Here is a 13,454-nt window from a genome sequence, read left to right as displayed (position 1 = left end):
AAATAAAGTAAATTAAAAACGAATTAATCATAACCTTTTAATTGAACAAGATTCTAGTTAATTGCCATTGATATCCTTATGGCCCACCGATTATATAACGGCGACTGTCATTGTCAATTTACAGTCATGCCTAAATGTCAGACTTTTAGTCACATTTTTAAGGTTATGTTTATTTCAACTTAATGGAAAGATTATTTAACATATTTTGTTCTCTTATTTTTGTCAGTATTTCAGTAAAAATATAAATAACAATAAGGATACCTACTGACTATCGTCATCATCTGCTTCTTCCTTATTCCATTTATTTGTAGTCGGCGTATTTTTATTCCATGATTATTACTATGTTTTGAACTAAAAATTAATTTCACTCGTATAAAACAGTTAAAATCTAACTATGTACAAAAATTTAATGTTACAAAGGTAATTTATCGAAACTGTATACAAATAATAAATCACATTTTCAACAAAGCGGCCGAATTGTTAATAAATTGTTAATTATCACACTATCATAATAATATTTATTTACATTTCTACAGGTTACCTTTTAGATATATGAAAAAGGAATTTTTCTCGCAGTTAAGTGAATTAAAAAAAATAAATAGTAATCATAATATAGCCAGACACCTAACAGTATCAGTTACCCAATGTAAAAAGAGAAGGCCTGAGGAAGAAAAGGTATGTAGTCTTAGTCCGTATTTAGAATTTTGTACTTTAATTATGCTGTGGAAATAAGATATCCTTATACTAAAATATTATAAATAGAATAATAATAAAGAAAGTTGTATTGCATGAATAAATAAAATTATATGTATTTCTTATCCTTCAGTATATAAGATATAAATTCTCAAATTTAAAAATGACTAGAATACAGCAGTATCACAACTAAATAAATAATTGATTTGTCTGCAGGATGCAAACAAATCATCACCAAGCATATTTGTATATGCAACAAAATAATAACAACAAAGAAAGTAATACAAATATTACTGTATCATTATTACATAGTATAAAACAAAGTTACTGCCACTGTCTGTCTCTATGTATGCTTAAATGTTTACAACTATGTAATGGATTTTGAAACATTTTTTTTTAAATAGATAGAGTGATTCAAGAGGAGGGTTTATATGTATAGTAATATATGTACACCCAGCATTGGTTGGGTGGCTGGTTAAAATAAAAACATTTTAAATATACTATAATCCCTAATATGCTCAAATTATTCTGGCATTTATTTAACTTTAAGTTATAATAATTTTACCCAATGTTAAACAACCTGTTTGTTTAATCTTTATTACCCATAGATTTCATGAAGACTGATTGATATTAACTCCATTCTCATATACTTTAGATTTCTTTACCTATACCAATTTCTTGAGGATTCTATTTTCCAAGTATGTGTTCCATCGTAAATGATAATGATTCTTTGTTGATGTCAAATTGAAAATAGACTGTGTGGTGCATTACTTTAAAGATAGGTTTTGTTTGATAAACTGAAAATTACTGAGATTATCAACATTGAACAGGTGTGTGTAATATAATTAAGAATAGGAGCTATTTCATGTCAGTTCTAGGTTTGTCTGTGTGCGTCTAACTTTCACACCAAAACTAAACCGATTTAAATTAAATTAGGTGCACTGATAATCTAGACCCTGAGAAAAGGCATTGGCTACTGTTTAATACAAAAAAAGAGTTGTAAGAATAAGAAAAGAAAGGGGAGATGTATCACCATTTTTAAAACTAAATGAAGAACTTTTTCTTTGGCTTCTATTTTTAAAATTACCACTATTCCTTGCACACGAAGTTGCTAGCTAGTACATAATATCATAGAAGTTACAGAATATATAGAAGCTTTCTGTAATATTGTAACATTGTTATTTGGTACTTAAAGGCAGCCCTAATTGGCGGAAGAAAAGCAATTAGATATTCACCCAAAGCAGGTTCAGAGGTGGTGGGAATATGGCGCAACATGACTGTTCAGGATATAGCTAATGTACTCAACAAAGATATTGGTAAGTTTTTTAAATAAACATATATTTTAATACTATATTTGGAATTCAGTTGACTTATGTCCAGTCAGCTTGTGAGCATGGCTAGTTCAACATGGTTGAAACTTTGAAAGATAGTAATTATAAAGCCTTTTTTCAAATATATACCTTATTAAAACCTATTAAGACTGGATTAACTATATTAATAATGCTCTCGATAAATTGGGCTATCCAACAATAAAAGAATTTTCAATATTGCGGTAATACAAGTGCTTACCCTGAATGTCCAAAGTCACAAAGTTTATCTCTATATAAGCATACATTGTCATGTGTATATGTTGGATAGTTTTCAGTGATGTATGTATATGACCTCCAGAGCCAAAGCTATGCATGGTTGGGTTAGCTAGTAAGTTATAAAGTAATTATCTCTATAATATCTTTCAGATCATGTACTGAAAGCCTTAGAATTCGCAGATAAAACATCAGACACAGATTATAAGAACAACACTGTGATATACAATCCTCAGATAATTAGAGACATAGTTAAAATATCTGGATTCAGATTCAAAATTGTACCAAATCCTGACCAGGAAATAGAAGAAGAGGAGGTAAATTAGTAAAGTTTTTATTATTAGTTCTCGTCACTAAAATTGGTGGTCTAGCAGTTTAGCACACCGCCTTACTACTACTACTACTTTACTAGTAGTAGTTGTTGCGGGTAAATAATAAGATGTTGCTGGTCGAGACGATGGTGACTGTGTCCCATATAGTTCTCGATGATTACAGGCTGATGATGATGGTTACAGATTCCTCGCACAGTGCAAACATTTGTATTCATATAGTATGACTTTTATTCACTAAAAAACCCACGGTGGATCTAAGAGCGTCATTGTCGGAGTCGCGAGGACGCGGTAGCATTTTACAGCGATTCTGGCAGCGCTAGTCCGCCCTGTAAATGGTGTAGGGCAGGCCCCATTTCGTTGATAGGGCGACCTATTTCACCATACTTAATTGTGTAAGCGTGTGGGTACATGTATACGCCTCCGGGCTGTTAGTTGGAGCGCTGCCTACCTCTGAGCGATCTTGGGCCTAGTGGGAAATAGATGTGGGGCGGAGTTGAGTACACTCCTACCTCTAGGCCAAACTCTTTTGTCCCTTCTGCCCTAGTGGGTAGAATTGTAATTTATTGTTTGGTATCCCTAGAACAAAGCCCCACCTCATTGTTAGGGTGACCTTACCTGCCTTATTCTACTGTGGAAGTGTCTATCCATGCAGCCCCCTGGGGAATTTAGTTGGGGCGCTACCTTCCTTAAGGTGAGCACCCCAGTCCCGATTTGGGCACGCCCCTGCCTCTAGGCCTAACTGTTGTCCTGCGTCAGATGAGTGTAGCGGAGAAATCGTCCCTCATTGCCTATTAGGTTAGATCTAATGCTTGTTGTGTGGTATCCGTAGAACAAAGATGCCGTTCCCGCGCCGCCCGCAGCCCCCGAAGCTTTGCGGGCGCGACCGCCGGTGGTGTGCGTGATGGGCCACGTGGACCACGGGAAGACCACGCTACTCGACGCGCTCAGGGACACCTCCGTCGTCGACCAAGAGTTCGGAGGCATCACGCAACATATTGGTGCTTTTGAAGGTAAATTTGATATCTATTACTACCACATTTGGGAGAACTGCCGTGAAGGTCTATTACAAGGAGAGAGACGAACTTCTTAACATTCTATGTATTCGCCGTGATCCATTGTATGGCAGAGAGATGTGTAGATACCTATATTAGATAGTTCTAATTTGATTTAGGTCGTCTATATGTAAGTCAAATCTACGGTAAATTGGATAATTAGAATTGGTTTCATTTTAGAGCCGAAAAATGTGATTAGTATAGTGTTGTATGGATTGTGATTGGGCTCTGACTTTCTTTTTTCTAACAATACAAATAACATACAGAAATTCTGATGAATTAACAATAGAAATTCTTATAAATTAACACAAATATTTGTACTATGCGTGTATCAAACACAATACCGTCCAACACTGAGTCTGAGTCTTATGTGAGGCTGTGTACTCGTCAACTACAATTTCCTATGTTGCCAAACATCTTATCAGCTTCGATCTATATTTGTGCGCTTTAAGAAACCCTAATATAAGTCTATACATATAAATAAAATTGGAGAGTCTGTTTGTAATATTGAAATAACCGTTTCTTACTACATGCATATGAATATAAATACGGTACATACACCAACATAACATTTTTTACAAGTCCGTCTGTCTGTCTGTCTGTTTGTTTTTTCCGGATAATTTCTGAAAGGGCTGGACCGAATTTGACGAGACTTTTATTGGCAGGTAGCTGATGTAATAAGGAGTAACCTAAGCTTTTATTTTACAAAAATAAAGTTAACTTCCATGCGGGTAATTAATATATAAAGTAGTAGGTCTACTTTATATATTAATTATATTTCATACTCCTCCGCCCGCGCAATCTTCGTAAAAAGGGGTAGAAAGATATTGTTTCACGTATATAGATGTAAGGTACAATATAGTTTGTTTTGTGATCAGTGCAATTACCGGGCGGTGAGAAGGTGACGTTCCTGGACACGCCGGGCCACGCGGCCTTCACCGCCATGAGGTCGCGCGGCGCGCTCGCCACAGACGTCGTGGTGCTGGTGGTGGCCGCAGACGACGGCGTCATGGAGCAGACCCTCGAGTCCATACGGATGGCCAGGGAGGCCGAAGGTCAGTGATGATCTACTCAACTGTTACTCAACAGCGATAATATACACCACTGCTGATGGTCAGAGCTGATTAACTAATATGTTACTCACCAGCGACATACCGGTTTATTTATACCACTTTAACAACCCTGGACAATTCACAGAGCTATATAATCGCAAACTAAGCATAGCTTATATTATGGATATTAGACAATTGACATAAATACTCATATATCTTCTTAATAAATACATATATTATTTGTTAATATATAATATACATACTAAGACTGATACAAACGATCAGACCCTCGAGTCCATAACGATGGCCAGGGAAATCAGGATCAGTAATGATCTACTTAACTGCTTTTCACCAGAGACAATACCGGCTTTTTTATAGCACTATAACCCTGGACAATTCACACAGCGCCATCTAGTCCCAAGCTAAGCACAGGTTATGACTAGATAACTAGATATATACATCGATGATTTTTTTTTGTAAATATATAATATACATAGAAAACAGTCAATCCGATACACACAACCATACTCAGGAATACAAATGTTTGTACCGTGCAAGGATTGGAACTTGCAACAATCGGAACTAAGGCTGTGCGCTAACCCGCTACACTACCGAGCTCGTCGGCATATACTTTAGTAATCTTAATAATATTATAAACACGAAAGTTTGTGGGTATGGATGGATGTTTGTTACTCTTTCACGAACTACTGAACAGATATTGATGAAACGTTACAGTAGTACAGCTTATACCTACATCAGAATAACATATAGGCTATAAGTTTCACGCGGATGAAATCGCGGGTACAGCTAATGGGATATAATGGCGGACACCAGAGAAGAGAGTTTTAATTAATCTAGTACCCATAACGCAAGCTCTGCTTAGTTAACTAGATAATGTTGTGTGAGTAGTTCAGAAATGTTATTATTGTTTTTTTTTTGTTTCAGTCCCTATATTAGTGGCGATCAACAAGATCGACAAGCCAGGTGTAAACATTGTAGGTATGCTTCAATTTTACATTATTATTAGCTGTACCTGCTGATTTTAACTTTATTTTTCTAAAATAAAAGCAGCCTAAGTTACTCCTTATTGCATCAGCTACCGGCCAAAAAAGACCCGTCAAAATCCGTCCAGCTATTTTAGAGATTAGCCGGAACAAACAGACAGACAGACAAAAATTGTAAAAATAGTCATTTCGGTGTATGTACCGTATTTATATTCACATGTATGTAGTAAAAAACGGTTATTTCAATATTACATACAGACACTCCAACTTTATTTATATGTATAGAGGAACAAAAATATAAACGTCTTAGTACATAAAATATATCATTATATATACCTCATTTACCTCTTGAATCACTCTATCTATTTAAAAAAACGCTTGAAAATTCGTTGCGTAATTTTAAAGATTTAGGCATATATAGGGTAAGACAGCCACAGCGACTTTGTTTTAGACCATAATAAGACAAATAATTGTCACCATCAGGAACGCATATTACGCGCGCTAGCACAACACGGCGTCATCTGCGAGGAGTTGGGAGGGGATGTGCAGGCGATACCAATATCGGCGCTTAAGAAACAGAACCTCAACACCTTGGTAGAGGCGCTCACGTTGCAGGCGCAGCTCATGGACCTCAAGGCGGATCCAGGGGGGCTGGTGGAGGGAGTCGTCATAGAGGCGCAACTTGATCCTCGTACTGGGTAAGACATATAAGCTTTTTGTGGATGATAGAATGGTGGTCGCCACTGATTGCACTAAGAATGACTGCGTAGCGGTTTCTATGTTGATTATCGCATGACTCTTACCTGTTGTTTTATTATTATTTATTTAAAAACATCTATTCAAAAGAGCAACACACAAATTTCTTGTTCATTCTTCTTGTGATAAGTTTGCGTCCCAAATGAGTGGTAAAATAAAAATATGACTATTCGAAAAGTGCCTGTATTAAGTTTATTTGATTAAAGATTATTTCTATTTCTATTTCACTGTTATTTTTTTTTAAATACGAAGGTGGCAAACGTTATATGATCTATCTGATAATAAATGGTCATCGTAGCCAATGGTCGCCTGAGACACCAGGGGTGTCACGTGCGCGTTGCCGACCCTTAAGAAACCTTAATATACCCTTCTTCAAAAACCCTATACTGCAGTCTCGTGAGGGAACCTCGGCAAGTCGTAATAATAAATTAGGACAATTCACAGCGTCATCAATACCCTACTTGCTCAGCTTGGTCACCCAAAACCATAGTATTTATTAATTTTAAAGACTGAATAGATAACATATAGGCTACCTGTAGTCTGGTAATAAAGAGTAGCTATTGCTGTTCGAGAATATAGCTACGTTGTTATGGCAAGTCTCCGTAAGCTGTAATTTTTTTTTCTGGACAATACGCACAACGGTATCTGAGACTAGAAGGGAGCTAAGCAGAACTTATGTATCGTTTACTGGACGACTGATACAATTACTTAAATATTTTTTTGTAAATACATACACAATATACATGGGAAACACCCAGACCAATGTAAACAGTCATACTCATGAATACAAATATTCGTATCGTGTAAGGAATGGAATTCATGACAATCGGAACTAAGTATGCTAACTCGCTAGACCACCGAGGTCGTCAGCATATATTGTACTAGGACGTAATGGCATAATAGGACATAATGGTGGACATCACATAGGAGAGAATGGTCGATTAAAAGATTCAACTCGCTTAATCTATTATAGTCAATTTACTGGGAATTATTCTTTATGGTATTCTGATAGTATATGATTACCTATATTATATGGTGTATTGTTAACAATAGGATCAAGTGTATATGGCTAACAACAGCTACCTCTCCCTCATAACAAACCCTTAATATCTTTTGCAAGACATGGGTTCTCATACGGAAAAATATTAGCATACTATTACTATGTTGATTAAGCCTGGTATAGGATTTTATTACTAGTTTTTATAAGTAGACTAGCTGTCCCGGCAAACGTTGTTTTGCCTTAAAATAAAAAAAAAAATTAGGGGTGGACTACCCCTAACATTTAGGGGGATGAAAAATAGATGTTGGCCGATTCTCAGACCTACTCAATACGCTCATAAAATTTCATAAGAATCGGTCAAGCCGTTTCGGAGGAGTATGGGAACGAAAACTGTGACACGAGAATTTTATATATAAGATAATACACATAGAACCAGACCCAGAACTATTCAAAAATACTCATCGGTACAAATGTATGTATTGTGAAAAGATTGAAGCCGCATCCATAAAGCGTAGCAGTGACTTAGATCGCTACATCATAATGCCGTCATGAAAATTTTACTTAAGCGCTTTTTACGCTTCTTTTAGGAAACAAGCTACGGTACTGGTGCAACGTGGAACATTGCGACGAGGATGCGTGATCGTAGCGGGCTCCGGATGGGCCAAGGTAAGACTTATTGATGTAGTAATACGGTTTAATTTTAGCTACTCTAAAATTTTGCGTTAAGTATAAACAATTAATAACTGCCTTTAGATGACACGATCTTTAGCGCGATCAGGAATAAATATATATAAATAAATAAATGTGATAAAAAAAATTAAGTAGAGTTTCTTGCCAGTTCTTCTCAATTGAACCTGTATACGGAACTGGACGGTAGGGAAAAATATTAATACAAAATTGTTTACGTTTATAAGCGGCTGAAGTGTTCTACATGAATAATTACTTTTGATTTGATTTTATTGTGCGTATTTTTCATGTTATTTCATTTTGATCTAAAATTTCATTTTTTATGAAAATGATTTTATTTTCCAAAGACATGCTTAAGGTTTATAAATTATCAATAACTATGTCATTGCTTCATAGTTAGATGTCGGCCATTTTGCAATGATAATTAATAATAATAATAAATAACCATGGACAATTAACATAGCGCCATCTAGTCCCACGGTAAGCAGAGTTTGTGTTATGAGTACTAGACAACTAATATCTACTATACTTTGATAGTTTTTTTATAAATACATACATAACAATTAAATGACGTCATGACCAATGACAATAATTCGATTTAGTAATTCACTAGCTGTGCCCGCGGTTTAACCCGCTTGAAATTGACAGCCTATGTGTTAGTCTGATGTATAAGCTATATTACTGTAAAGTTTCATCAAAATCCGTTCAGTAGATTTTTGCGTGAAAGAGTAGCAAACATCCATCCATACTCACGAACTTACGTTTATAATATTAATCTTTATACGTGAGAGTGTAACTGGCGGTGACTACGATGGTGACTGTTACACGTAGGTGCGAGTGTTAAACAACGCAGAGGGTCGAACAGTGCTGGAGGCGCCGCCGGCCACGCCCGTGTCGGTGGTCGGGTGGCGCGAGCTGCCGTCTGCGGGAGACCAGGTGTCAATTCCGAGGTCTAATTCCTTTATATCTAACAAAAACATTACTATCATTTTAACTAAAGTATAGTTTATAAATGATAGTAATGTTTTTGTAGAAAAACTTACTTAGAATAGAACTTTTTGTAGAAAAACTAACTTAGAATTCATAGTGTTGACAGTATAGTCAGCACTATGAATTCTAAGTTAGTTTTTCTACAAAAATTAAGTATATAACGACCATTCACACAGCGCCATCTAGTGCCAAAATAAGCAATGTTTGTGTTATGTGTACTATAAATGTATAGATACTTTTTACATAGTATAAAATGAAGTCCCTGCCGCTGTGTGTTCGCATAGATCTTTTAAACTACGCAATGGATTTTAAAGCAGTTTTTATCAATAGATAGTATATTAAAAAAGGAAGTTTTATATGTATAATACACATACACCCTTACGCAGCCGGGGCGGGTAGCTAGTCAATAGTATATATATAAATTACATATAATATATTAATTACCATTCTATATAAAATTCATGTATTATTTACACATATACATATATTTTATAATGTTTTAATCATAATTCTCATCAGAAACGCGCCAGTGAAGTGTTAAAATGGCGCCACAACCAACGCATGAAGGAGAAACAGGAAATGGACCGAGCCGCCATCGAAGTGAAGGAGGCGGCCCACAGAGAACAGTACAAGGCCACGTTGTCCCGCAAGAGAGCAATGGGACGCTACAAACTAAAGCCGGACGGGCCCAGGCAGAAGATGATACAGTACGACGACCATCCCACGCTTAATGTACTGGTCAAAGGTGCGTTTGTATAGTTATTAAGAATTATAAATGAACTAGCTTTTGCCCGCGGCTTCGCTCGCGTTAATTTATCCCCTTAGGAGTGGAATTTATCAAAATCCTTTCTTAGGGGATGCCTACGTCATAGTAGCTTTATGCATGCAAAGTCTCAGCCCGATCGGTTTAAAATTGACAAAGTTTCATACAAACTTACATCCCCTATTTTATCCCCTTAGGGGTAGATTTAATCAAAATTCATTCTTAGCGGATGCCTACGTTATAACATCTACCTGCATGCCAAATTTCAGCCCGATCCGTCCGGTGGTTTGACCTTTGAGTTATATATATTTAGATGACGGGAGATTATAAAAAATATGACTATTCAAAAGTACTATACTAGCTTATATTCAAGATTATTTGAATAAAAAAATTTCTATTCTATTCTATAACGGAAACATTGAATGCTGTTATTTAGGCATTCAATGTGTAACGAAGTAAATAATGTCTGGAGTAATTGCATATTTCACAAATTCTTTCCCTATATGAAGAATACGTTATTTCAAAGTGGTATATTGTCTATATATGCATATGTACTTATCGTCACATCTATCTCCTCTTGAGATATAATTTATACAGAGATTAAAGAACGCCAAATCTTCAATGAATACCTATCTCTTTTGCTTTCTCTATATTCGTCAACCTATTCATATAAGTTCACAGGTTCTGGGTACTTTTAATTTGGCACTTTTTCAAATAAACTTATCGCCTATTTAGTTTTTTATCCACTCGTTTTAATTTTACACAACAACGTTTTAATTTGGCACTTTTAATACATCGCCTATTTAGTCCACGTACGCCTAGGCTATATACTATGTTACAATATATATATGTTCAGGCACGGTTATATGAATGTGTGGCCCAAAAGTTTTTTTTTAATATAAATTACAGTTGGTTAGAAACAAAACGTCAACGGTTAATGACGGTTATGTTAACATTTAAATTTTCGCAAACGATGGCATTACTCATAATTAATAATCACAACTCTATTTTTTTTTTTCACTCAGTATGTCGCAAATATAAAAAAGTTATGAACACTTGAACAATGTCGGGGCGGACTACTAGTATTTGAATAACGGTGGTAATCATATAAATGTTTTAGGTGATGTGGACGGATCAGTGGAAGCTATCCTGGACATCTTGGAGACGTATGATGAACACGACCAGGTTAGACTGGACCTCATCCATTACGGTGTTGGGCCGGTGACACCCAATGATTTAGAGGTAAATGTTATCTTTACGCCAGATACCTTAAAGATTTTTTATTATTGTAATAGTGCACCCGTTTTCACTAACGGTATACGCTGGCGGGGTACCAATGGAGGATTATAAGATGAGCATGAGGTCAGATCAGTTAGCCCATCTTGGCAAATGACAATTTACCGTGATGGTTTCCAGGGGAAACCGCGGGAAACCGCTGACATGGTACATTGTTAGCAATTGTGTTATTATTCCATTACTAACAATCCTTTCCCGGAAACCTTAAGGTTATGTAGAGTATACAGAATGCCATTGGCATATTCTAATTTTTCGATTAGATTGAAATTCATATTTTACTTTTTACTTAATGGACTTCCGCAAAATAACATCTAATTCGATAAAATATATTTTTCTTTTTTCTAACAATCGCCTGTCCTCACAAATGGTTAATTATTTTTTTATGAACTTTATATTGTTTGTGACGCTAAATAAATTATTTCTTCCTCCTTTCCTTCCTTCTCTTCCTTTTTCCTGCCTTCTATTTTCTTCTTTCCTTCCTTCTTCCTGTCTTCTGTATAGATAGCGGAAGCATTCAACGCTGTTATATACGCATTCAACGTGGACTGTCCACCCCCACTCGCCGTTACCGCTAAGAAGAAAGACATAGCGGTGAAGAAGTACAACATTATATACAAACTGGTGGATGATGTTAAGGAGGAGATCAGCGCCAGGATACCGAAGCGGCAGGAGGAGGAATCACTGGGTATGGTCACGTCTAAATTAGTTTTAGAGTGTAATAATATTTTTTATAATAATGTGTATCATAATCTAAAAAATTCTCGTATCACAGTGTTAATTAACCATACTTCTTCAAAACGGCCAGACGGATTATAAAATTTTATATGCATATTTAGTAGGTCTGAGAGTCGGCTACTTTCTATTTTTCATACCCTTAAGTAATAAGTATTGTCCACCCCTAAAATTTTATTTTTTATTGTTTGAACAAAATTTTTATCTTTTTATATTGTGGCATAAAAATACATTCAATTCATAATTTTCACCCTTCTATCACCAACCCCTATTTTTTAATAGCGGTTTTAATATATATGACCAAACAATGTTTGCGGGGTCAGCTAGTAATTATGTAATATACTCCTCCATCAGGTGAAGCGAATGTTCTACAGCTGTTCCAAGTGACAGAAGGCAAGCGTAAGGTACCAGTGGCCGGGTGCCGCTGTGTCAAGGGCAATCTCCACCGCAACGCCCTCTACAGGGTCATTAGAGAGCTACAAGTCGTGTATGAAGGTAACTTAACTTCACGTCAGTCTCACAGGCCAGCAATCTAGCTCCTTAGTGTATTTATACAAATAAAAATCAGTGTTTAGATAAATATCTATATTCTTTCACCTGAATTATTACGTCAAATTTCATTAACATCCATTAAGCCATTCTATCGATAAAAGGTAACTGAGAGACACATTTTAGCATTAAGTTGAATATTTTTTTACATGTAGGAGTCAACAGAATGTCAACGCTGTAGTTGTTCTGTAGCTTTATGTTGAGTTGGTTACTTATTCACCATCGCAACATATATATAAATCTGTGTCTGTCTGTCTCGCTTTCGCGTCAAAACCACTGAACCGATTTAAATTGAAATTTGAGACAGACAGATAGATTAGATCCTGAGAAAGAACATAGGTTGCTTTTTAATGTGAAATAGAGGATTGAAAAGGTAGATCCAAGGTTATATAGATGTATCATCATTTTTAAAGCTGGAAGCTTGAAATTTCTTTTTTAGCCTATTGATTAAATAAAAAAAGAAAGAAAAAGGGTTGCAAGATTGTATAGAGGTATCCTCAGATTAGATAGGTATATTAAAGTTAGATGCTTGAAACTTATTTTTTAAGCTGTTGTTTGAATTTTATGGACTTTTGACTTATATTGAGTGAGGTATTTAAACATTTTTTCATTATTTACGCGGACGAAGACGCGGGTACAGCTAGTATTTCATAATAAATAAATATTTTTCCTCACAGGTAAACTAGTATCAATGAAACATCTCAAAGACGAGACGAATACGATAAAACGCGACATGGAATGCGGGCTGCGCTTCGAGGACGCGACATTCGAAGTAAAGCCAGGGGATACTATAATATGCTACAAAATGGTAGACGCAAGCGACCGCACTTCTTGGGACCCAGGATTTTGATTTACAATTACTGATTAGTCAATAAATTTAGTTACAATTTCATTTCGTTATTTTATTTTTGCTGTTATCTGTTGCGTGATGACGTGAGGTCCGGTGGTACAACTTATTGTTTACT

General features: G+C 35.8%; 1 protein-coding gene across 1 annotated transcript; it reads left to right on the top strand.

The window, feature by feature from the left end:
• The first annotated feature begins 146 nt into the window (after positions 1 to 146).
• On the top strand, positions 147 to 13,351 carry LOC131845729 (translation initiation factor IF-2, mitochondrial-like). Its single transcript, XM_059194822.1, has 15 exons — positions 147 to 420; positions 537 to 675; positions 1,889 to 2,009; positions 2,430 to 2,593; positions 3,438 to 3,618; positions 4,539 to 4,715; positions 5,658 to 5,707; positions 6,200 to 6,414; positions 8,060 to 8,138; positions 8,991 to 9,095; positions 9,669 to 9,894; positions 11,033 to 11,154; positions 11,710 to 11,893; positions 12,295 to 12,435; positions 13,167 to 13,351. Exons 1-15 carry the CDS (start codon positions 395 to 397, stop codon positions 13,337 to 13,339), a joined length of 2,103 nt encoding a protein of 700 aa, XP_059050805.1. The 5' UTR covers positions 147 to 394; the 3' UTR covers positions 13,340 to 13,351.
• The last annotated feature ends 103 nt before the right edge of the window (positions 13,352 to 13,454 follow it).

Source organism: Achroia grisella, unplaced genomic scaffold (genome assembly GCF_030625045.1).
Source record: "Achroia grisella isolate CSIRO2021 unplaced genomic scaffold, CSIRO_AGI_Agris_v1 utg483, whole genome shotgun sequence".
Classification (NCBI taxonomy): domain Eukaryota; kingdom Metazoa; phylum Arthropoda; class Insecta; order Lepidoptera; family Pyralidae; genus Achroia; species Achroia grisella.
Note: the sequence above shows the minus strand (reverse complement) of the source record. Positions and strands in the feature narration are given on the sequence as shown.